The sequence below is a fragment of the Notolabrus celidotus genome, chromosome 20 (genome assembly GCF_009762535.1).
Source record: "Notolabrus celidotus isolate fNotCel1 chromosome 20, fNotCel1.pri, whole genome shotgun sequence".
NCBI classification, from domain to species: domain Eukaryota; kingdom Metazoa; phylum Chordata; class Actinopteri; order Labriformes; family Labridae; genus Notolabrus; species Notolabrus celidotus.
In genome coordinates, this window is record NC_048291.1 from 494564 (window position 1) to 518948 (window position 24385).

General features: G+C 42.2%; 2 protein-coding genes across 3 annotated transcripts; both read left to right on the forward strand.

The window, feature by feature from the left end:
- The first annotated feature begins 412 nt into the window (after positions 1 to 412).
- On the forward strand, positions 413 to 11514 carry LOC117832225 (serine/threonine-protein phosphatase 4 catalytic subunit B). The gene is made up of 9 exons (XM_034711266.1): positions 413 to 597; positions 3352 to 3634; positions 6321 to 6372; positions 6457 to 6507; positions 7784 to 7885; positions 8321 to 8494; positions 8586 to 8712; positions 8807 to 8996; positions 10519 to 11514. The coding sequence occupies exons 2-9, from the start codon at positions 3525 to 3527 to the stop codon at positions 10646 to 10648; spliced, it is 936 nt and encodes a 311-aa protein (XP_034567157.1). The 5' UTR covers positions 413 to 597; positions 3352 to 3524; the 3' UTR covers positions 10649 to 11514.
- Positions 11515 to 13975: 2461 nt separating this feature from the next.
- aldh3b1 (aldehyde dehydrogenase 3 family, member B1) lies at positions 13976 to 23294 on the forward strand. Of its 2 annotated transcripts, none has more exons than XM_034712162.1 (10): positions 13976 to 14132; positions 16753 to 16922; positions 18722 to 18832; positions 19029 to 19149; positions 20849 to 20934; positions 21030 to 21111; positions 21236 to 21628; positions 21976 to 22142; positions 22235 to 22334; positions 22554 to 23294. In XM_034712162.1, the coding sequence occupies exons 2-10, from the start codon at positions 16761 to 16763 to the stop codon at positions 22739 to 22741; spliced, it is 1410 nt and encodes a 469-aa protein (XP_034568053.1). In that variant the 5' UTR covers positions 13976 to 14132; positions 16753 to 16760; the 3' UTR covers positions 22742 to 23294. The 2 variants fall into 2 exon arrangements, with proteins under 2 accessions (XP_034568053.1, XP_034568054.1); XM_034712163.1 differs by lacking the exon at positions 13976 to 14132 and adding an exon at positions 16411 to 16504.
- The last annotated feature ends 1091 nt before the right edge of the window (positions 23295 to 24385 follow it).

A 24385-nucleotide genomic window follows, 5' to 3' on the forward strand; every position in this document is an offset into this window, starting at 1 on the left:
GTTGAAATGTGTACTTTTGGTTTTCGTTACAATATTTATTTTCTTGTTTCTTTATATTTACTCTCACATTTATTATGTCCTGTTGTCATTAAATGTATCATTCTGTGCTGCTGTGGGTTATTCATGGTATTATTTGTTGTGCAACTTGTTAATAAAAAATATACGAACAGGTACCTCATACAACCTAACTCAAAACAACAACAACAACAACAACGTCACCAGCTTAAAACTCCTTACTGTAGCTTTAATTACAGTTGGCCTATATTGTGACCTAGATGGTTACATTATCATCTCAGACGTTATAAAGCCTTATTTTCATTTATATAAGCAGCATATATATTAACTTAATGTCCTTAAATGAAGGAGTTTACTCATTAAACTCAGTATAAAGTAACCCAGCAGCTCCTTCGTCACTAAACAGCCCGGGAGAAGCTGAGCGCGCCCCCGACTCCGGAAGTGACAGTCTGCGCGCGTTCACGAGCGGCTGGAGCGAACCGGCAACGACGACCCGGAGAAGAGGAGCCGGCGGACAAACGAGCCACGGAATGAGACTTAACCGTGTCTGTTCCCTGAAGTTCAGCCGTCACTCACATCACGGTGATTATTACTTTAAGAATTTCATCGAATAAGAGTTTTAAAAGGAGAATATCCTGTCATGGGGAGTCCTGTTAGCATTAGCTGCTAACCAGTGTTGACGCCGTCTGTGTAAGTTAGCCAGGTGCTGTTAGGTGTTCTGATGAGTTGTGTTACTATATCAAACACTGCTAACGGTAGCAGAGGCTGTCAATTGGAGTCATGTTTGTGTGTTTTACTCTAAACTTGAGTACATGTGTTGTAAGAGTTTAGTGCGCATGTTTTAGTCATCTAATATGAAACTTTTACACCAGTAGAAATGTATTACAATATATTCATATATAGATATTTAAATTACTACCCTACTCACTGGATTTTCTCTTTAATAATACGGGGGATATGTTCTGATTCTCATTCAGGAGAAGTGTATCTCATTAAACTCCCACCCTGTCTCAAATAATGCCCCCATTTGTGACAAACGCCCGGGTTGCGCCTCTGAGCATGCGCAGAACAGCGAGTTCCCACATCTTGTCGGGACGCACTAATCGATAGAACACCAGCAGCCGTGGTTAACAGGCTAACGCAGCACACGCAAACAGACCTCCATACGCTTTGTGTCCCCCTGTGAATGAAATAAGTGTGTGTGGGTGTAATATAAGAAACTGTAGACGTTACGGTTTATATTCAGAATCATTTCCTGAACAAAATGGAGACGAAGTTCTCAGAGAATCAGTTCTTCTCTGACGTCGTTAGCTGTGATGTAAGCTAAGCTAGCTCTCTGTGTAGCTACGCCCATAGGCCGACATTCCTCCACGAACAGTGTCTGTTATATCATGTTATATCAGGTTATATCATGTTATATCAGGTTATATCAGGTGATATCAGGTTATATCAGGTTATATCAGGTACATTTTAACACAAAGTTCACTCCTTATCACTCGTGTGTTCATAAACCAATAAAGTCAAGTGTTATTTAATGTTTAAATTGCCTTAAACAGTTAATTTGCAGCAGTTTAATTGTATTAAAGTCAACAAACGTTAAGTTTACAAACATTATTCATCATATTCTTGTAGCAGATACAATGAGGGATATAAAAATAACACAAAAAGTTCTGAGGTAAGTTTCTAAAATAGATTAATATTCAAGCCAAGTCTACAAAATGTCATTTTTAAGATAATATGCTCATTTATTTAGGTTTAAAAACTGAAAACTTTTCATCTGTGAAACCCAAATACCTCTACTTCCAACCTGACTGTATATATTCAACATTTGTTTTGTATTATTACTGTATTTATTTTGTCTTTTAAACATATTTTCTACCTGTTTTTAATTTATTTGTATTTATAACATGCACCTTCAGGAGCAGCGCTTCTAATTTCATTGTACATCTGACAATGACAAATAAAGGCTCTTCTTTTCTATTAAAGTTTTTTAAAGCTTAAGATGTCTAATATGTTAGATATAAACAAATCAGCTCCACTTATAAGTGAAGTGAACATCCAGATTATCTCTTTAAGATAAGATCCTCCTTTATTCGTCCCACAACGGGGAAATTCATGGAGTTCCAGCAGCAAACAAGAAGGTGAACAGAACAAGAATTTAACAAGAATATATAAAGGAAAGAAATGTCCATCAGGGACGACAGCTTGGACATAATCCTCCTGTCAGCCACCACCTCCACAGGGTCCAGGACTGAGCTGGTCTTCTTCCCCAGTTAGTTCAGTCTGGCTCTCCTGTATCCTGTCCGCCCACAGCAGGTGAAATCCTTCCAATGTGGCGTTGGTGTCCGGCGTTAGCTCTGTTAACATGATGCTACTCTGGTGCTGGGTTAGCTGGTCCACCTTATCGTAGATAGATCTTACAGTCCCCATAACGGTGGGTGGAAGGACAGGTCCATGTGGTCTTAGACTTAAACAGTCTTTCCTTTACAGTGGAAATGATCCAGTCTGAGGATGAGAGTGAGTTTGAAGAAGTCCAAATAGTTACAGCAGGATGACTGGGTCAGAGCATCCCTAAAACTGCAGCTCCCGTGGGGTGCACCGGGTCTGTAGTGGTCCAAAGATGCCAAACTGGTGATTTGACGGGGTCACGGCTGGTTAAGGATCAGTACTTTGCATTGAGAGCGATCAAACTGCTGCAGAAGTGAGCGCCTGCACTGATGGAAAGATCTCAGAACATCCCACTTTGTGTGTGTAGATGAGTTAGGGTGCCCATGCTGACCCCAGTCCACTTCTATCAAACCTGGACCACAGAGCGATGAAAGAAGGAGGCCTCGAGGAACACAACAGTCTTGACTTGGTCTCCAAATTCCCCATTACTCTGTAGGATGTGCTGGAGAACCATGGAGGCCAGTTCTTGCAATTAGCAGGACTTAAAGGGTCTGCTGCAAACGTCTAAGGGTCTAGTGGAGTCCATGCAGCATTTCTGCAATCGCTAATAAATTGCAAGACACTCGACAGAGACAGCTGATGCCCCTGAAAGGTTGAGAGAAGGATTAATCTCACTAACTTCACCGTGGGAAGTCAGGAAGTAATGACACACAGAGTCAAATCTGTTTGGAGCGTTATATAAATAATCACAATATCGCAACATTTCACTCTTGAATCCAAAATAAACCTGAGAGCATTTCTGGTTGAAACACCGCTAAGTTAGCATGATGTGAGGGTAGCTGTTGTGTGACAGAGCATTTAATCAAGCAGCCCCTCTCCAGTGTCATGAAAGTTGTTTTTATTCAGCCTGTCACTAAAGTATCTGTTTGTCTTTCTTTCCCTCCACAGCTGCTCCTTCTAAATAATCTGTGAACCGAGGTCCTGACACAGGAGTGTTGAAGAGCCTCTTCCTTTCCCAAACATCGCCCCGCTCCACCGCCGCAGGAAAGAAAGAGCCCGTTATTCCTGTGACCCCGGAGCGAGAAGAGGAGTGTGAGCATAGTGTGTGAGCAGCTCTCCCTATGTGTGTCACAATGGGAGACATCAGTGACCTGGACCGACAGATAGAGCAGCTCCGACGCTGTGAGCTTATTAAGGAAAATGAAGTCAAAGCACTGTGCGCTAAAGCCAGGTAACAGAGGAACACCAACACTGACACTAAAACAAACACATGAGGGAGCTGGAACACAAACAGGGAAGGGTTCTCATGGAGGGAAAGAACTACAACACAAGCTTTGACTGTCCTGTAGAAGATCTCTCTCTGTTAGATTCCAAACACTTTTTAACCTTCATCAGAGTAACGTCGCTTTGATCCCTTTGTTCTGATTCTGCACATGTGATGATGAAGAACTCCTTCAAGGCAAAATATCTCATAAAGATGACCCAAAAGATCCAGAAAGCAGAGCTGATGCGACTCTGACGGCAACAGGAAGTGCCTTTAATATCCAGCGTATAAGTGAAACACTGTTGCCTTTATTTCCTACAGTGTGATGGTTGCAGATCAACACAATACATCATTAAAAGGATCAAATATAAAGAATCCTCATCAGGTTTATTATCAAGTAGGTTCACACATGTAGGAATTTGTCTCAATGTTTTGGTGCAAAAATAAAAAACAGACGGAGGGTAAAGAAAAATGTAGAAGGAGGTAACAATCCATCTGTCAGGGGAGGAAAATACAATACAAATATATAGATGTTAAATAATAGAATAATAACAATCATATTATTTTTGAATCATTATTATTATTATTAATAATATATTTTTGTAATTAACTGTGTTTATCAGAACTTTTTGAAATTATTTTAATAATAATTATAACAATAATAATACGAAATATAATAAATAATACTACAAAAATTGAATTACACGTATATACATGAACACATAAATATATATTTAATTAATTAAATGTTTTATTTAAATTATTTTTATTTATATCTATATTTATTTATTTGATATTTTATTGTAGTTCTAATTATTTTTATTTATTTATTTAACTTAGTATTGTAATAATTATTATTTTTTATCCATTTATTTATTCATTTGATATTTATTTATTTTGAACCATAGACTTTTTAATTTAATTTAATTATTTAATTTAATATTTCTGCACAAGATCTGCCTCTGAGTCTAACGGCTGCATTCTTGTGTTGTGTTTTGTTGTTTTGTTTTGTGTTGTTTTGTGTTGTGTTGTTTTGTTGTTTTGTTTTGTGTTGTTTTGTGTTGTGTTGTGTTGTTTTGTGTTGTTTTGTTTTGTGTTGTGTTGTTTTGTTTTGTGTTGTGTTGTGTTGTGTTGTGTTGTGTTGTGTTGTTTTGTGTTTTGTTGTTTTGTGTTGTTTTGTTTTGTGTTGTTTTGTGTTGTGTTTTGTGTTGTTTTGTGTTTTGTTGTTTTGTGTTGTTTTGTGTTTTGTTTTGTGTTTTGTGTTTTGTGTTTTGTTTTGTTTTGTGTTGTTTTTTGTTGTGTTGTTTTGTTTTGTTTTGTGTTGTTTTGTTGTTTTGTGTTGTTCTGTGTTTTGTTGTTCTGTGTTTTGTGTTTTGTTTTGTGTTGTTTTGTGTTTTTGTGTTGTTTTGTGTTGTTTTGTTGTTCTGTGTTGTTCTGTGTTGTTGTTTTGTTTTGTGTTGTTGTGTTGTTTTGTTGTTTTGTGTTGTTTTGTCTTGTGTTGTCTTGTGTTGTTTTGTGTTGTGTTGTTTTGTGTTGTCTTGTTTTGTCTTGTGTTGTTTTGTCTTGTTTTGTCTTGTGGTGTTTTGTGTTGTTTTGTGTTGTTTTGTGTTGTTTTGTGTTGTGTTGTTTTGTGTTGTCTTGTGTTGTTTTGTGTTGTGTTGTTTTGTGTTGTCTTGTTTTGTCTTGTGGTGTTTTGTGTTGTTTTGTCTTGTTTTGTCTTGTGTTGTTTTGTCTTGTTTTGTCTTGTGGTGTTTTGTGTTGTTTTGTCTTGTGGTGTTTTGTGTTGTTTTGTCTTGTGGTGTTTTGTGTTGTTTTGTCTTGTGGTGTTTTGTGTTGTTTTGTCTTGTGGTGTTTTGTGTTGTTTTGTGTTGTTTTGTCTTGTGTTGTTTTGTCTTGTTTTGTCTTGTGTTGTTTTGTCTTGTGTTGTGTTGTTTTGTGTTGTGTTGTTTTGTGTTGTTTTGTGTTGTTTTGTGTTGTGGTGTTTTGTGTTGTTTTGTGTTGTGTTGTTTTGTGTTGTTGTTTTGTGTTGTTTTGTGTTGTCTTGTGTTGTTTTGTGTTGTGTTGTTTTGTGTTGTCTTGTGTTGTTTTGTGTTGTGGTGTTTTGTGTTGTTTTGTGTTGTCTTGTTTTGTGTTGTGTTGTGTTGTGTTGTGTTGTGTTGTGTTGTTTTGTGTTGTGTTGTGTTGTGTTGTTTTGTGTTTTGTGTTGTGTTGTGTTGTGTTGTTTTGTGTTGTGAGTCTAATAAAAAACGTAGTGGAGATATAAAAAGCAACACAATAGAATAAGTAGATCAGGTGTTGTGGAAAAAGCTGTGCAGGTGTTCAGAGTGTAAAATATCTCCCAGTATGAAATATAAAGACTTGGCGGTGTGGAACATAAACAGGTCTTACTTCAGTCCAGACTGCATCACGTCTCATCCCGAGTCCTAACACTTATGTAAGCTGTCATATCGTGCGGTCACGCTGCTCGGCCGTACAAAGGCTGCAGTGTGATGCTTTATCTGATGTCGGCTTCGTGGAGTCAAATTAAAGGGTTAAAGAAATACAGACAGAAGCTTCTAACTCCTCTCTGATGGAGATGTGAGGGACATACTGTTCTCAAACACACGGAGGACGTCGCTCTGGTTACTAATGAGAGTGTGTTTCTGTGTTTCAGAGAGATTCTGGTGGAAGAAAGCAACGTTCAGAGAGTAGACTCTCCTGTCACAGTAAGACACGTTCTCTTGTTTGGACAGACTTTAACTGTAAATGAAATAAAGGTGGTGTTAACACGTCTCCTGTTCTTCTCTCAGGTGTGTGGGGATATCCACGGTCAGTTCTATGACTTAAAGGAGCTGTTCAGAGTGAGTCCCTCCTCCCTTCATAACTCAACTCTTATCAGTCGCTGTGTTTTCTCTTCATGCTGGAGGAAGTTGTAATTCAATATATTAGAGTTCCAACATGTGCGTGTGTTAGTGTGTGTGTGTGCAGTCGTCACATTGCAGGACATGTGTGTTCCTGATATCAGTCACACCTCGTCCAGGTGTCTCTCAGAGGAAGGCTGACACCGGCAGTGATCCAGGACAGAGTCTTTATGATTCTCTGTCTCGTATCTGCACAACAATAACAAGCTGAGTGTATCCGGTGACTTGAAGGGAAAGAGATATTAAAGAGTCAGTTCTTCATGTTTTTAGAGAAAGATAAGATCAAACTTTACTGTTATAGTCCTAAAAACTGAACTTCAGCAGCAAAACTAAAGTTCTGAATGTTTACAGAGGAATCACTCAACTCTCAACTTTATTTATAAAGCACCTTTCATACATATAAACATGCATCCCAAAGTGCTTCACAGAATAACAGACAGAAAACAACAGCAATGTTACATTGAAAAAATGCAATAATATAAATACAATACTTAAAGATAAAATAAAATCAACACAGTAAAATTAATACAACAAGTAAGCTAGCTTTAACAAGATCAGATGAAAACATGAAGTAAATAATTAAATAAGATAAATGTTAAAGCAATGATTAAAATAATAATTCAGTCCAAGGCTAAAAATAAATGACTCCAAATAAAAAAACAGATTAAAAAGTCTCAAGTTTACTTTTTAAAACACTTTACAGCCGAATTCCACCAGATCTGTCTCCTTTGTTAACTTCCACTGGATCCACTCGGTTAGAGAGTCCAGTCCAGCAGGTCTGAGTCCTCCGGATCAGATCCACAAGACTTCTATTTGTGCCGGATGCCGGAGCACGACGCATCAATCTCAACAGAGCAGATGGAGCGGGACAGGAAGTCAGGTTTCACCAAAACCAAATGAAAACATCCGGTTAATTTTCAGAATAAAAGACTCTGTGTTATCACCAGATCGTATTTCACTTAACTACAACAACAAACCAAAGTCATGATGAGCGGAGCCAGGCCTGGAGTCAACAGGTCAGAGGTTTTCAGAGGACCAGAAAGACAACATGGATGAGGAGAGGAGGAGGAGGAGGAGAATCCTTGATTCAGGGATTACAGAAGGGGAAACCTCGGTCACATGACTCCAGCTGTAGAAAACATGCTAGTTCAGACTCTTTCATGTACTCACACTCCTCATTCCTGTGTTTAATTCTCTGTTTTGAATCGTGTGGCAGGTTGGCGGCGACGTCCCAGAGACAAATTATCTCTTCATGGGCGACTTTGTGGACAGAGGCTTCTACAGTGTGGAGACATTCCTTCTTCTGCTAGCTCTTAAGGTGACCACTCTTTGGTTTTTGACCAATGATGAAGTTTCTGTTTCTTTTCTGTATCTTTGTTTTAGGGATTCATGATCAGTAACTGTCTAAGGAAACTGAGAGAGCCCCTCCTAAAAACACCAGAAAAGAAACCCACATTTCAGGCAGCTCTACAACAAATAAAACAGATCCCAGGACTCTGATGTTTCATGTGTCTGCACTCATTTACTGACAGCACTTTCAAATGATATCCAAACCCTCTCTCAGATGTTCCACCCCTCATTAAAGCTCAGACAGTATGTAGTCAGTCATGTTTGCAGAGACCGAGGAGTCATTAGTTGGAGTCTCAGCTGTGTTTGTCCCTCTGTGGTTAAAATACTGCTCTCATCAGGACCTTTAAAACCTCCTCTGACGTGCACACTGACTCCTGAAGTCCTCTTTGCGTCTTCCTCTCAGGTCCGCTACCCAGACAGGATAACCTTGATCCGGGGGAACCACGAGTCTCGCCAAATCACCCAGGTCTACGGCTTCTACGACGAGTGCCTCCGTAAATACGGCTCGGTCACCGTGTGGAGATACTGCACGGAGATCTTCGACTACCTGTCGCTCTCTGCCATCATCGACGGCAAGGTGAGGCGGCGTGACGAATCATCGTCCTCCTCCACGTTCAGAGAGGCGTGTCGATGTTTCTGTTCTTCATCGTGTTCTTCTTCTCCTTCAGATCTTCTGCGTGCACGGCGGTCTGTCTCCTTCCATCCAGACCCTGGACCAGATCAGGACCATCGACAGAAAACAAGAAGTACCTCATGACGGGCCGATGTGTGACCTGCTGTGGTCGGACCCTGAAGGTAAACGAGCCCCCCTTCTAACCCTGATGAGGGTCCAGAGAAACCTTATTAAGCATGCTGATGATGTTCACCTGCCTGTTCTCCTCTCCTTCAGACACCACAGGGTGGGGGGTCAGTCCCAGAGGGGCCGGCTACTTGTTCGGGAGCGACGTCGTGGCTCAGTTCAACGCCGCCAACGACATCCACATGATCTGTCGAGCTCACCAGCTGGTCATGGAGGGATACAAGTGGCACTTCAACGAGACGGTGCTCACCGTGTGGTCGGCACCCAACTACTGCTACAGGTGAGGGGGGCGGAGCTTAACACACAACAGCAGGATGTCCCCTTCCTGTCTTCAAATAACAGGAAGCAACAGACCGCACATTCCTGAGCATCGAGCCAAAACTCTAACGTCCAATGAGATTCTCTGAGCGCTTCAGTTTGGATCAGATCGAAATCAAACTCTTCTGTCTTTGACTTTTTAAAAACCAGAGTTTATCCTCCACCAGTCACGTACCTGAACTCGTCATGCACCGCCGGGACATTCAGACTTCCTGTCAGGTCTTTGTGACATGCAAGAAGTGAGGATCCAAACAGAGTTGACCCTTTGCAGATATTTAAAACCTTCAAACCAGGACTAAATATGAAACAAAGGAAGCTCCACCCTCCTGCACATATTCAAATCATAGTCTTTGTTTTTAACATAAAGGTGTTAGAGAGAGAGAGAGACTTGTTTCCCTCTCTGAACCCAAAGAGAGAAAACAGGTGGAGCAACCTTTAGAGCAGACGACTGGTCCGACGAGTCGCAGCTTTCACGTTATCTCCCTTTTCTGACCTCGTTTCAAGTCCAGGTTTGATCTGCGTGTCAGGACGTGTTTGAGCCCGCGGCAACGCCGTGCATGTACGCCGTGCCGTTCGCGCCGTGCCGTTCGCACTCTGAAGGCGTAGCCGTCAGAAGAAGGCGCTCTGCGGCTGATTTACTTTGTGAGCTTTGTCTTTATGTGCAGCTTCTAACAGCAACAGAAATCCACTCGCTCTGAAGCTCCCCTGGTGACTGAACGCCTGCCTCCAGCAAACAGCTGACTTTATCTGTGACCCCAGCAGAAGTGACGCCTGTTTGTTGGGAAGACATTGAATAATGCAGCTTTACTTTAAGTCAGTCTTCTTTATTGTCAAAAACTGCAGTATGCAGCAGACATACTGAGGATTTGATATTACATTTCTGTCTCAGACTCTAGCAACGACAACAACAGATACAGAGGAAAGGGAGAAAAAGATAAGTAAGCTAATAGTGACCGGGTTAAGTCTGTGAAGGGGGTACTATGGGAAGAGGGGGCAAACCAGGGAGAGAGTTCAGCATCCTGACTGCCTGGTGGATCAAACTGTCCCTCAGTCTGCTGGTTCTGGTTCAGAGACTGCGTAGTCTCCTTCCTGTAAATTGACAACAATTTAAAGCAGGGATGTCAAAAATGAATGGAGTATGGATTAACTGATGAAGAACTCAAACACATTATTTTGATTTCCTCTCCCCTGGATCAAACATGATGTGGTCTCATATCTGGTTCAGGTCTCAGGGAGGTGTTTGAAGTTTAAAGCATGTTAGGATGTGAATCAGCTGACTGAAGGTGGAGACGCTCAGCTGGAGGCTGCAGCTGAGTGACAGGTCTCCATGAGAGCTTTGAGAGATAAGGTCTCTCCACAGAGAGAGGGGTGGCTCTGCTGACTGTAGCTGCTCACAGCACACGAGGAGTTAAATCTAAATCATATGGTTCTTAACTCTTCTCTCTCTCTCTCTCTCTCTCTTCCTGTGTTTGATGATTCCTCAGGTGTGGGAACGTGGCGGCCATCTTGGAGCTGGACGAGCATCTACAGCGGGAGTTCATCATCTTCGAAGCAGCGCCGCAAGAGACCAGAGGCATCCCCTCCAAGAAACCAGTAGCCGACTATTTCCTGTGAAGTTTTTCAAGATTAAAACAACACCCCACAACAACAACAACAAACAAACAAACAAACAAACAAACAAACAAACAAACAGCCATGATGTGTTGAAACCTCCCGCACCATTTCACACCGGCCTCCCTCCCTCCCTCCCTCCCTCCATCCTGCTGCTGCTGGACGCTCCTGTCAGTCTGAACTCAGGGCAGTGAGACAGAAACCCTGCCGGACCCCCTTCGACCAGGAGCTGGATTTCTGCTGCGCTGCCCGAGCCTGGCAGAGCGCTCACTGTGAAAGGTGTCGGGGGGGCGAGGCGGATTCTACGGGGCCCATGACTGTTGTCTCTTCTCCTCAGATAAATAAAGACGGCCATCTTCTTTCTCTCCTTCCACTCCTCCTCCTCCTCCTCCTCTTCTTCTCTCTTTCTGTAGATACTGATTAACTCCGCCTCCTGTAGTTCTTTTCATGACGAACACTTAGTTTTAGAATAATTGGAAGGAGTTTAACTTTTTTCTTTCTTCTCCCCCAAATTATGCAGAAGTAGGAACATTTTATCTTTCAAGGAATTCCTTCGATGCATTCGTTGTCTTCTTGTTTTTTTGATTTTTGTATAATTGTTGCTGTCGTCAGGATCGAATGCAAACCGCTCTCATGTTTCTGTTGAGCTGTCCTGTGTGTGTGTGAGTGTCACTATTTAACAGACTGGGTGCTGCTGCTGCTGCCGCTCAGCTCGGCACCTCACCAACAAACACCAGAAATGCTCAGACCGGCCACCAGGAGTCGCTTTAGTCACCGTTGTTTTCTCTCTTAATTCATCTTAATCTACAAATCTCTGTAGGTCTGTCATTTTTGATATTGTGAGAATAAAGTTTTTGTATCAATGCCGACTTTTCTGTCACGTGTGGTTCAATGAGGAACGCAAAGACTGAGTCAGACTCTCCTCCTGTTTCTGCTTGATTCACTCTGACCCAGAAAGATCTTACTGATGATGTGGGCGTGGCCAATACCATGTGAAATATGAGGAAACATGAGTTTGTTTCCTCCAGGTCGGTCTACTGTAACTCCCTTACATCAGGCTGCCCTCATAAGTCTCTACACCGCCTCCCCAGAAAATCCTTCTGACCCACAAACCTCTTCATACTCCGACATCTAAAGTCTCTTAAAGTAGTATGGGAGGTAGAGCCTTCAGTTATCAGGCCCCTCTCCTTTGGAATCATCTACCAGTCAGGGTCCGGGAGGCAGACACCCTCTCTACTTTTAACAGTAGGCTTCAAACTTTCCTTTTTGATAAAGCTTATAGTTAGAGCTGGATCAGGCTTGGACCAGGTCTTAGTTCTGCTGCTATAGGCTTAGACTGACACACTGGGATCCTGTCTTTTCCTCTCTCTCCTCTCTCTGCCTGTCTCTCACTTTAACTCTTCCTGTCCCATTAAAGTTACTAACCATAGACCTTTCTGGAGTCCCTGAGCTCCCTTGTCTCGTAGGTTCCTCTGGATCTCTGCTGCTGTGGACGTGCCAGACTCCAGCTCCAACTCTCCTTTAGGTCTTAAATAGTCTTTAAAATGTCTTAAAAAATCTTTAAGAACCCTCAGCCTTAAAAACTCTTAAAAGGTCTTTAAAAGTCTTGAGAAGTCTTGAAAGTCTTAACGCGTTCTTTTAAAAGTCCTTGAAGTCTTTAAAAGTCTTAACGTCTTTAACAGTCTAAAACAAGTTTTTTAAAAGAATTAGTGTCTTAAAAAGTCTTAAAAGGTCGAAGTGTCTTAAAAGTCTGAAATAGTCTTTAAAATGTCTTAAAAGTCTGAAATAGTCTTTAAAATGTCTTAAAACGTCCTAGTGTCTTATAAGTGTCTATTTTTCTTACATTAGGTTTTTAAAAGTCTTAAAAAGTCTCAGTGTCTTAAAAAGTCTTAAAAGTGTCTATTTTTCTTACATTAGGTCTTAAATAGTCTTTAAAATGTCATAAAAAGTCTAAGTGTCTTAAAAGTCTTAAATAGTCTTAAAAAGTTTCAGCGTCTTATAAGTGTCTATTTTTCTTACATTAGGTCTTTAAAAGTCTTTAAAATGTCTTAAATAGTCTCAGTGTCTTAAAAAGTCTTAGAATTGTCTATTTTCTTACATTAGGTCTTAAATAGTCTTTAAAAGTCTTTAAAAGTCTCACTGTCTTAAAAGTGTCTATTTTCTTCCATTAGATCTTAGATAGTCTTAAAAAGTCTCAGTGTCTTAAAAAGTCTTAAAAGTGTCTATTTTCTTACATTAGGTCTTAAATAGTCTTTAAAATGTCTTAAAAAGTCGAAGTGTCTTAAAAAGTCTTAGAATTGTCTATTTTTTCTTACATTAGGTCTTAAATAGTCTTTAAAAGTCTTTAAAAGTCTCACTGTCTTAAAAGTGTCTATTTTCTTCCATTAGATCTTAAATAGTCTTTAAAATGTCTTAAAAAGTCCCAGAGTCTTATAAGTGTCTATTTTACTTACATTAGGTCTTTAAAAGTCTTAAAAAGTCTCAGTGTCTTAAAAAGTCTTAAAAGTGTCTATTTTCTTCCATTAGATCTTAAATAGTCTTTAAAATGTCTTAAAAAGTCCCAGAGTCTTATAAGTGTCTATTTTACTTACATTAGGTCTTTAAAAGTCTTAAAAAGTCTCAGTGTCTTAAAAAGTCTTAAAAGTGTCTATTTTCTTCCATTAGATCTTAAATAGTCTTTAAAATGTCTTAAAAAGTCTCAGTGTCTTATAAGTGTCTATTTTTCTTACATTAGGTCTTAAAAAGTCTTTAAAATGTCATAAAAAGTCGAAGTGTCTTAAAAGTCTTAAATAGTCTTAAAAAGTCTCAGTGTCTTAAAAAGTCTTAAAAGTGTCTATTTTTCTTACATTAGGTCTTGAAAAGTCTTTAAATAATTGAATTTCCTCCACACTTGGTCACAGAGACATTCACCATGACGCAGGAATCAAACAGCCTGAGTATCTACTGAAGTATCTCTGTAATCTAATTCATGACATGTCCTGGGGAGGGAGGAGGTTTCCTTTAAGTGGAATGACCCAGAATTGTCTGGACTGAGTTTAGATCACACCATGATGTGGATCAGTGACATTACAGGACTTGTGTGGATGGACTCCTGTGTTTGTGACCCCCCTTCAGTTCACACAGTGTTATCTTCACTCTGCACTCTTCCTCATCACACACAGTCTGTAGTGATGGAGAGCTCACCTTGCAGAAGAAACTCAAAGTCAGAGTTCACACCTGGTGCAACCTGCTGCCTGAACCCGCAAGGTCACTTTCTCTCACCTGGCAAGTTTGAGGGCAAGTTTTTCTAGATCAACCAAACCCCTCCCCCCTCTCCCCCGCCCCCTTTGCCCAAAACTCCTCCGTGAAGTTAGGCGGGGAGAGGAAGACACCCGGATACTCTGAAGCTCTCCCATATCTCCGCGTCTCTCCGGCACAGTGGAGCAGTGGGTTTCCCAGTCGGTTTCCCAGTCGGTTTCCCAGTCTGAGGAGGACACGGATCGAACAGGTAAACCTGCTGCAGGGTTTCTTCTTCATGCTGTTTAATGCGGAACTTTTACGCACGGATGAACACCAGGACGGGTTTTAGTGTTTCTTACGTAATCCTGCAAATTCTGAAAAATGAAATGACTTTAACTTCCAAAGAGAATGTGAACACCTCGCTAACATTCCATCCGTTAACTCTGCATTGATAGTTTCCTGAGTTTCTGAGTGTTAAAGCAGTGTGTGCCACTCCTGAGAGATTAAACCAGTCACCTGAGTCACCTGAGAGTCTGCAGGGCGCCTCTCTGCGCGCCTGAATCTGTGCGCAATGACTCATTAAGAAATATCTCTATTTAAACATCTCTGCTTTTGACTTTAATACCTCAGATTAAAGGTAGACCAAACTGCACCAGGTTTAACATTCAGAACTTGTGGTAAATTCGGCTCACAGATCAAACACAATGTGAAACTTCAGGTGAGTAAAAGTCAGGTAGAACATGTTACCTGAGTGAGGTCATCTGAAGTTATCTTAAAGGACATTTAGAGGACAGGAAACTTCCAAATCAAGAAGTGGGTCTCAGTGTTTCTGCAGGAGGGAGTGTGGAGCAGTTTTCTGGTTCTTGTTCATTCCTCCAGCCTCTCTGGAGAGGAGTGGAACACTTCATCTCAGAGACTTTAGAAATATCATTTGAAACTTTGAATCTCTGGGAAAGTACGTGAAGGCCTCAGAAAGAGAGACACACATCTGAAGATTGTCATGGCTGCAAGTCAAATGTATTTATAAAGCACATTTAAAAACCAGAGGTGGACAAAGTACACAGCTTCATGAAGTATAGATCCTCCAGGTCAAACATTACTCCAATACAAGTGAAAGTTCTTCAGTCAGATTATTACTTGAGTTAAAGTCCTGGAGTCCTTCTTTTTAAAAATACTGAAGTATTCAAAGTACTTTTTAAAATATCTTTAAATGTTGTATTCAGTCAAGAATACATCCAGGAGTACGTTCAGTTTCATCATGTTTATCTAGAAACCATGACTTTAAATCTGTAAAAACTGAACCATGGAATAAACACAGAAAGTTCCTCTGAGCTCAGACAGCTGAGTTTGAAATGTTCCTCTGGAGTTAAACAAACGTGACGTAGCTCAACACGCTCTCTCAGGTCAGACTGTGAATGAACCATACGTATCATTCTTCATTTTAAAAACCTCTAACACTGAAGACCATGGGAGCTCAGGGGGAGAGTTATCTCCATCATTACCACCTCTACATGAACGGCCTGATCTCAGTGATGCTCTGTGTTTGATATACAGGTACGACTAAACCACTGAGAGCAACAGAACCACAAACACACTTTACTGACTCAGGATCAGATCTCAGAGAAGAGAAGGAGATTCATGAGCTGACTTCAAAGATAGAGAGTAACTGGAGCACTGATAGAAATGTAGAGGAGTAAGAGTAAATGTACTGTGTTGCTGTCCCCCACTGTTAAAAACAGCAGAAGAAGAAGAAGCTGACCAAAGTGCTTTACAATACATCAAATCACAATGTGGGGGGCAGGAGCGGTCCTGATTGAGGAGGGGAGGCTGTTCCAAAGATGTGGGGCCTGCACAGAGGCTGGCTTCAGAGGAACCCTTAAACTATGTAAACACATGATAAATATAGGATATGACTTTATCTTCATGAACTCCTCACACTGAGTCTTAAAGTACTGGTTCAGTGTTTTATTTTAATGTTCCAGTCTTTATCAAGGTGATTTAAAACATGTCTCACAGGGCCAGATCTACAGGGAGGGGGCCAGGGTCCCCTGTGAGATCTGATTGGCCACCTCAGTCGTCACTCCAAAATCCTGCCCTGTGATTGGCCGCTTGCCTTGTCACCGGCAGGACTTGCATTACATGGACTTGCTTGTGTTTCAGCAGACTGCAAGAAGCTTTCTTTGCATTTGGAACTTTAAATTGTGACTTTGGAGAAACAGACTCACTTTAGAGTCATGAAGAGTTCAGAAGGTTCATGCTGCTGCTTTGTTGTTTCCTCTGAAGACTTAATGATTTATGCAGGTCTGCAGCTTCTGTGTGATGCTGTCAGGTTTGTAGTTTGAAGATAGTGGATGCTTTTCATTCAGACTTAATGCCACCTCAGTGACCCGGTCTGGCCCTAGGTCAATCTTAAATCTGTGTTTTCAGGTGCTCTGGTAACATGTGGGTGGAGCTTTAAGAGGACAGGACGCGTCCGAACTAGCCCCAAAAAATCACACCTTGGTGACTTGTTAAGACAAAAACTAGGCTTGTTGAAATATGTCCATCATAACCGGATTATATGAACATGTTCACAGCATCCCAACTGTTTCTGAATCATAGGCCTGAAGTCCAGTGGGTTTGTAATTCAATCTAATGCAGGTACGGACTTTAGAACTGGAGGGGAACTTAATTCAACACCGATCACTTCCCAGATCAAACTATCCTCTCATGTTCAGATCCTCATTCCCAGATGAGCAGAGACCCCTTTATTTAAATGTGTGTGTGTGTGTGTGTGTGTGTGTGTGTGTGTGTGTGTGTGTGTGTGTGTGTGTGTGTGTGTGTGTGTGTGTGTGTGTGTGTGTGTGTGTGTGTGTGTGTGTGTGTGTGTGTGTGTGTGTGTGTTTCAGTTTTAAAGATGGAGGCTCAGAGCCAGGTGGTGGACAGGTTGCGGACAGCGTTTCGTTCCCGCGTCACGATTCCAGAGGAGTTTCGTCGAGCTCAGCTGATCCAGGTGATGGCCATGATCACAGAAAACCAGGAAGCCATTCTGGAGGCTCTGCAGAAAGACCTGTCCAAGGTACAACACACACACACACACAAAGCTGTGTTAGCATCAGGTGTGACGGTTCTGTCTGGAGGTCAAAGTTGCTAAACAGTTTTTGTTTTTTTTAAAGTTATATGTTTTGCCTTCATTTGATTGGACAGCTGAAGAGAGACAGGAAGTGTGTGGAGCAGAGAGCGGGGGGGAGACATGCAGGAAATGGTCGACCGGCTGAGAATCGAACCGGTGACCCCTGGCTCGAGGACTGTAGCCTCTGTAGGTGACCGCTAGACCACCAGCGCCCTGAAAGTTGCTAAATAGTTAGCCTTACATGCTCAGATTTCAAATATTTCCCTCCTCTAAACGACACCGTATCAGATTAGTGTCACAGATCTTAAAGATGGATCTGATAGCTGAAAGTTTTATTCTTCAGTCTTCCTGGTTTCGTGGTTTTGAGGTTTATTATGTATTTTTTCCTCATGTGGGGAAAAGAACTGGCTCTAACCTTCAGGGTTGAGATAGTGTGAATATGTCAGTTTAAGAGATTACAGTCTTTAACTTCTTTTTTTATGTTCCATGGGAACATGTTCAGAGTCAGGACGCTTTCCCTCGGGCTTAAAGGACCACGTCCGGACTCACACGGCCGAAAATCAGGCACCGAGAGCGGGTAAAATACCTCCCAGTGACCCCGGGAAGAAGTGTTTAAAGTCTTTTCATCCAGGCTCCAGGCTCGTTCATGTGTTCACGTTGAAGATGTTCATGTTCAGTCTTGTGCTGACATCATTATGAGACTTTATAGAACTACTTTTTATCCCCCTTAAAATAATCCTCAGGAGTCGTTAGGAGAACTGATAAAGAATTAGATTGATGAGCAGAATCAATGATGGCATTGACACTGATAAAATCTAATCCACCCCCCCTCCTGTGTTAGACACACACCTGCTGAGACCGAAGAACATAACATACATGTTTTCAAATTAAAGATCAGGGGCGCTGGTGGCCTAGCGGTCTAACTGCCCCACATACAGAGGTGACAGTCCTCATCGCAGGAGTCGCAGGAGTTGCAGGGGTGGCTGGGGTCGCAGGGGTCGCAGGGGTCACAGGGTCGCTGGGGTTGCAGGGGTCACAGGGATCGCAGGAGTCGCAGGGGTCGCAGGGGTCGCTGGGATCACAGGGGTCGCAGGGGTCGCTGGGATCACAGGGGTCGCAGGAGTCGCAGGGGTCGCTGGGATCACAGGGATCACAGGAGTCGCTGGGATCACAGGGGTCGCAGGAGTCGCAGGGGTCGCTGGGATCACAGGGATCACAGGAGTCGCAGGGGTCGCTGGGATCACAGGGATCACAGGAGTCGCAGGGGTCGCTGGGATCACAGGGATCGCAGGAGTCGCAGGGGTCGCTGGGATCACAGGGGTCGCAGGAGTCGCTGGGATCACAGGGGTCGCAGGAGTCGCAGGGGTCGCTGGGATCACAGGGATCACAGGAGTCGCAGGGGTCGCTGGGATCGCAGGGGTCGCAGGAGTCGCAGGTTTGATTCCCAGCCTCAACCATTTCCTGCATGTCTTCCCCCCGCTCTCTACTCCCCACACTTCCTGTCTCTCTTCAGCTGTCCTATAAATAAAGACAAAAAGATGAAGAAAGAAACTCAGTTTGTTAAAAGAAAAGAAGAAAGTAAAAGACTTAATGTGTGTGTTTGTGGTTAAAGAAATAAAAGCAAGGTTTCTAAATGTGTTTCCATCAGAGAGAAGTATAAGCAGTAAGAAAGAGATCAGTCACTTTGTCTTCTACATTTTCATGAACACTTAGTTTCCTCTCTTCCTGCTCTCCTCCCACGTCAGCCGAGATTTGAAGCCGTCATGTCTGAAGTGGACATCGTGATCAACGACATTCACCACGTCCTGGATAACTTCTCCAGCTGGATGAAGCTGGAGTACGCTGCCAAGAACTTTGTATGTTTATGATGGAGTACTTTAATAATAATGTTTCAGTATGATCATTTATTAGTCAACTTCTTCAATTATTTAAAAACATACATGTTGTTTAATCTGTATTTAAATCATCCACAGGCTGTTATATTCCTCAACATGTATTCACTCTGACATTAAGAGACTTCTGTGTTTAAATGTCTCTTTCTTCATGTTCTAGGCGACAAAGCTGGACACCTGCTTTGTGAAGAGGGAACCCTTAGGAGTGGTGTTAATCATCGGGCCCTGGAACTACCCTCTGCAGCTCCTCATGATTCCTCTGGTGGAAGCCATTGCTGCAGGTATCATCACACAGCTCTCACCTGGCAGCACCAATAGAGTTTCATCATCATCATGTTAAACAAGGTCCAGGACCAGGTTTAAGGATGCAGGTTTAAGGACCAGGTTTAAGGATGCAGGTTTAAGGATGCAGGTTTAAGGACCAGGTTTAAGGATGCAGGTTTAAGGACCAGGTTTAAGGATGCAGGTTTAAGGACCAGGTTTAAGGATGCAGGTTTAAGGATGCAGGTTTAAGGATGCAGGTTTAAGGACCAGGTTTAAGAACCAGGTTTAAGGACCAGGTTTAAGGACCAGGTTCAAGGATGCAGGTTTAAGGATGCAGGTTTAAGGATGCAGGTTTAAGGATGCAGGTTTAAGGACCAGGTTTAAGGATCCAGGTTTAAGGACCAGGTTTAAGGATGCAGGTTTAAGGACCAGGTTTTAGGATACAGGTTTAAGAAACAGGTTTAAGGACCAGGTTTAAGGACCAGGTTTAAGGATGCAGGTTTAAGGACCAGGTTTAAGGATGCAGGTTTAAGGACCAGGTTTAAGGATGCAGGTTTAAGGACCAGGTTTAAGGATGCAGGTTTAAGGACCAGGTTTAAGGACCAGGTTCAAGGATGCAGGTTTAAGGATGCAGGTTTAAGGATGCAGGTTTAAGGATGCAGGTTTAAGGATGCAGGTTTAAGGACCAGGTTTAAGGATCCAGGTTTAAGGACCAGGTTTAAGGATGCAGGTTTAAGGACCAGGTTTTAGGATACAGGTTTAAGAAACAGGTTTAAGGACCAGGTTTAAGGACCAGGTTTAAGGATGCAGGTTTAAGGACCAGGTTTAAGGATGCAGGTTTAAGGACCAGGTTTAAGGATGCAGGTTTAAGGATGCAGGTTTAAGGATGCAGGTTTAAGGATGCAGGTTTAAGGACCAGGTTTAAGGATCCAGGTTTAAGGACCAGGTTTAAGGATGCAGGTTTAAGGATGCAGGTTTAAGGACCAGGTTTAAGGATACAGGTTTAAGGACCAGGTTTAAGGATGCAGGTTTAAGGACACAGGTTTAAGGACACAGGTTTAAGGATGCAGGTTTAAGGATGCAGGTTTAAGGATGCAGGTTTAAGGACCAGGTTTAAGGATGCAGGTTTAAGGATACAGGTTTAAGGACCAGGTTTAAGGATGCAGGTTTAAGGATGCAGGTTTAAGGATGCAGGTTTAAGGATGCAGGTTTAAGGACCAGGTTTAAGGATGCAGGTTTAAGGACACAGGTTTAAGGGTCAGGTTTAAGGATCCAGATTTAAGGATACAAGTTTAAAGTTACAGGTTTGGATGGATGGATGGATGGATGGATGGATGAATGGATGGATGGATGGATGGATGGATGAATGAATGAATGAATGAATGAATGAATGAATGAATGGATGAATGGATGGATGGATGGATGGATGGATGGATGAATGGATAGATGGATGGATGAATGAATGAATAAATGGATGGATGAATGGATGAATGGAAGTGTCAGATGTGTGGCTGTAGATTTCACTGTGTGCACCCTGCAGTCTTGAAGCAGGAGGTTCTGGATGTGTAAACTCAGTAATCTTTGCTCCATGGGTCTGGAAGTATCCGGGTCCCTCCTCGGCTGTAAATGTGGCTTCAGGTTTAGAACCTTTGGGAAATGTTGAATATTCTCTGGAGCTGTATTTACTGACTGACTGATGCTTCTGTCTTTAACAAGGAAACTGTGTGCTCCTCAAGCCTTCAGAGGTCAGCCCTCACACAGGAAGTCTGGTAGCCGAGCTCATCCCCAAATATTTGCATCAGGTAGAGACAAACTTCCCAAACATCCATCACTTCTTCATGTTTGCCTCTCTGAGCTGGATCTGGACTGATGAAAGATGGGACTCTTGTTTTTGCAGGATTGTTTCGCGGTGGTTTGTGGAGGAGTAGAGGAGACTGTGGCTCTGCTAAAGAACCGCTTTGACCACATCTTCTACACAGGTGAGGGATCCAATCACTGCACATCTTTTAGACCGCAGTTTTCGTGCACACGTGTGGTCTAGCTCTAAGCCTGCGGGATTCTGAACTTGGTCTTGTAAACTGACCCCTCAGTTCTGTGTGTCAGGTTCTAAGACGGTGGCCCGCAGCATCCTGCAGGCAGCAGCCGTCCACTTAACCCCGGTGACGTTGGAGCTGGGAGGAAAGTGTCCCTGCTTGATTACAGGTCGTGTCAACATGGCGGCTGCTGCTCGCCGTTTGGTGTGGGCCAAGTTCTTTAACGCCGGTCAGAGCTGCATCGCTCCGGATCACGTGATCTGCTCCGAGGCGATCCGGGACGCCCTGCTGCCTGAAATCCGCAAGTCCTTAGAAGACTTCTACGGGAAGGAGCCTGAGAAGTGTCCCGACATGGGCCGCATCGTGTCCCCGCGACACTGGACTCGACTGATGGGGATGCTCAGGAAGACCAACGGGAAGATTGTTCATGGAGGAGAGGGCAACGAGGAAGACAAATACATTGGTGGGTTTAAGAAACCAAATCAGGAGATCACTTCAGCTTCAGCAGAATAATCCAGAACTGCCTTACTTAGTTTCCTACAGGAGAGGATTAGGACCACTGAAATCAAAAATAAGGGTCAAATATATTTTAATTATTATTGTTCTGAGATTAAAGTCAGAATTTGAGATTAAGGTCAGAATTTGAGATTAAAGTCAGAATTCTGAGATTAAAGTCAGAATTCTGAGATTAAAGTCAGAATTTGAGATTAAAGTCAGAATTTGAGATTAAAGTCAGAATTCTGAGATTAAAGTCAGAATTCTGACTTCTTCCTCTGAATATTAATGTAAAAGGTGTGTGCTCTCTCTCAGCTCCCACAGTGGTGATAGACGTGTCTGAAGACGACGCCCTGATGGCGGATGAGATCCTCGGCCCCATCCTGCCCATCCTGACCATCGAGACTCTGCAGGAAAGCATCGACTTTATGAACCGTGGAGACACACCACTGGCGCTCTACGTTTTCACTGAAGAGTCCTCGGTAAGAACACCAACCTCTCTCACATCCTCCTCATCCTCCTCCTCATCAGGTCTTTTTCAGTCAGCGTCACACTCTGCTTCTTCTTTTCAAAGATCGTGAACACGGTGCTGGAGAACACCAAGAGTGGAGGATTCTGCTCCAACGACGGGATCGTCCACATGGCCCTGCCCACGCTGCCCTTTGGAGGGATAGGTAGGTCCTGTTCTGAGTTTAAGAACCTTACCCTCTGAGAGCTCACAGAGAGAACCGCACACAGATCTTAGAACAGCTGACTGATATAGAAATGATTACAGCTGTAGAGTCAGCGCGTCACACATGCACATTTCCAGAATCAGCACCCTCTCATTATGCCTTCGAGGTGTTTATTTAAAGCTGTTCATAAAAAACTGTGAACTAAATCTTCCACTTCAGGAGGGAGTGGAATCGGCAGCTACCACGGACGCTGGGGCTTTGAGACCTTCAGCCACCGGCGGGGCTGCCTGCTGCGCGGCTGGGCCATGGAGAGACTGAACATCCTGCGGTACCCCCCTTACTCAGAGGAGAAGATGAGCTGGATTCGCTGGACCACCTCGCCCAAGAGCAGCTGCTCCATCATGTGAAGACAGGCTGTGTGTGTGTGAATGTCTGCGCGTGTGTGTGTGTGTGTGTGAGTGAGTGTGAGGATTGTACAGATTTTAATACTGTGTGCATGAAATGAAACTAGAGTTCTTTTTAAACTTTGGGGGGGGGTCATGTTTGTTCAACACACCGGGGGCTGCTGTGATGTCTGTGTACCTTTGCACTCTTTCACCTTCTGTATTTCTGTCACTAACAATCATCTGATTTTAAGCTGTTCTCCCTCCTTGTTATTTTTCCTGTGGAAATCAGTGAATTATTTTAAGGCACATCCCTAACTCTGAGGATACTCTTCCTGTTACACACCGTTTGTTACACTATTTTATAAAAGCATTTAAACTAAGATGTCTTAAAGTTCAGGCACCAGTGTTTAGTTCTTGTTATCCTCTTGCACAGACGTGGTGATAGCCGTTTAAATCTTTGTGTCCCTTGGTCTGTGATCGGAGAGTTAAAGGGTTTCTGTTTTTTTTAAACTGTTTGCTTTGAAATAATGTAAATACGTTTGATTTGAACCAATAAAAGACATTTTTACTCGTATGGTCACAAATTTTTTGTCTCAAAAGATGCTAACACTCCAAAAGTTGTGAACTGTGACCAGTGTAGCCAACTTAGAGACTTTATTGCTATATTCAGAGAGTTTTCAGACCCCTCTATAGGGACTCTTTCTGGTGTGAAATGGAGACCTTTGGAGGCTGATGTGAAATAAATGGACCACGCCCTTATTTGGGCAAAACTTGTACGTTTAAAATCTTTAGAAATGACGAGTTATACAAAATTCACCTCGTACAGTGTGTGCCAATAAAGAGATTAGCTCCTTTCTTTTGAACCAGGCTGTAAACATGTTTATTTTTGCTGTAAAGATCATCTTCTTTGAATGGGTGTGTATGTGGTTTCCTGTGTTTCTGCAGCCAGCCTCTAGAGGACGCTCAGTGAACTGCAGTTTATAACACTTCAACATGGGCTTCATATTTAAAGACCAGAGGATGCTGCTTGATTGCAATGCAAATTCCCAAAGGATGAAACACTTTTAATAAGTTGGAGACAAATTAATATTTTGGAAACATTTTTACATTTTATAATAATAATGATAATAATAATAATAATAATACATTTTATTTAAAGTGCCTTTCCAAGCACTCAAGGACAATAAGTTTAATAGAATATGACATGAAACTCTTTTACCAAAACTAATTCAAAATAACATTTTAAATTTACACACAGTTTGAGGTGTTCTCTTATCTCTCTATCAAACAGGGTTTGTAATGTCAAATACATATACACATTTTCAGATTATAGACGCCTTTTATTATTATTTATTTATTTTTGAACATTCTTTTTATTGATTTTCACATTGCAAACAACAGCTCAGGACATCTTAACATTTTGCATAGTTGGTCTAATAGTCCCATCCAGCATTCATCAGTCCAGCACAGTACAGTTGTAATAGACAGTTGTATTGTACATTAGTAGAACAATCCTGAAGCATCTTCATTATAAATTGCACTTAATATTTAGAAGTTTCAGAGGTTTCTCCCATTTTCTTTAATAAAAAATGAGCTCTTCCTCCAATACGACGCCTTTTATTTTGAAAATCAACGGTACATAACTCTTCCGGTAGAATCTGTAGT

Excerpts from the sequence above, each read along its gene's own strand:
- aldh3b1 (XM_034712162.1), top strand. The coding sequence starts at position 16,761 with ATGGAGGCTCAGAGCCAGGTGGTGGACAGGTTGCGGACAGCGTTTCGT. Across the intron at positions 22,143-22,234 it reads TTTTCACTGAAGAGTCCTCG|ATCGTGAACACGGTGCTGGA; the intron begins GTAAGAACACCA and ends TTCTTTTCAAAG. Across the intron at positions 22,335-22,553 it reads GCTGCCCTTTGGAGGGATAG|GAGGGAGTGGAATCGGCAGC; the intron begins GTAGGTCCTGTT and ends CTTCCACTTCAG.
- LOC117832225 (XM_034711266.1), top strand. The coding sequence starts at position 3,525 with ATGTGTGTCACAATGGGAGACATCAGTGACCTGGACCGACAGATAGAG. Across the intron at positions 6,373-6,456 it reads GAGTAGACTCTCCTGTCACA|GTGTGTGGGGATATCCACGG; the intron begins GTAAGACACGTT and ends TTCTTCTCTCAG. Across the intron at positions 8,495-8,585 it reads CTGCCATCATCGACGGCAAG|ATCTTCTGCGTGCACGGCGG; the intron begins GTGAGGCGGCGT and ends CTTCTCCTTCAG.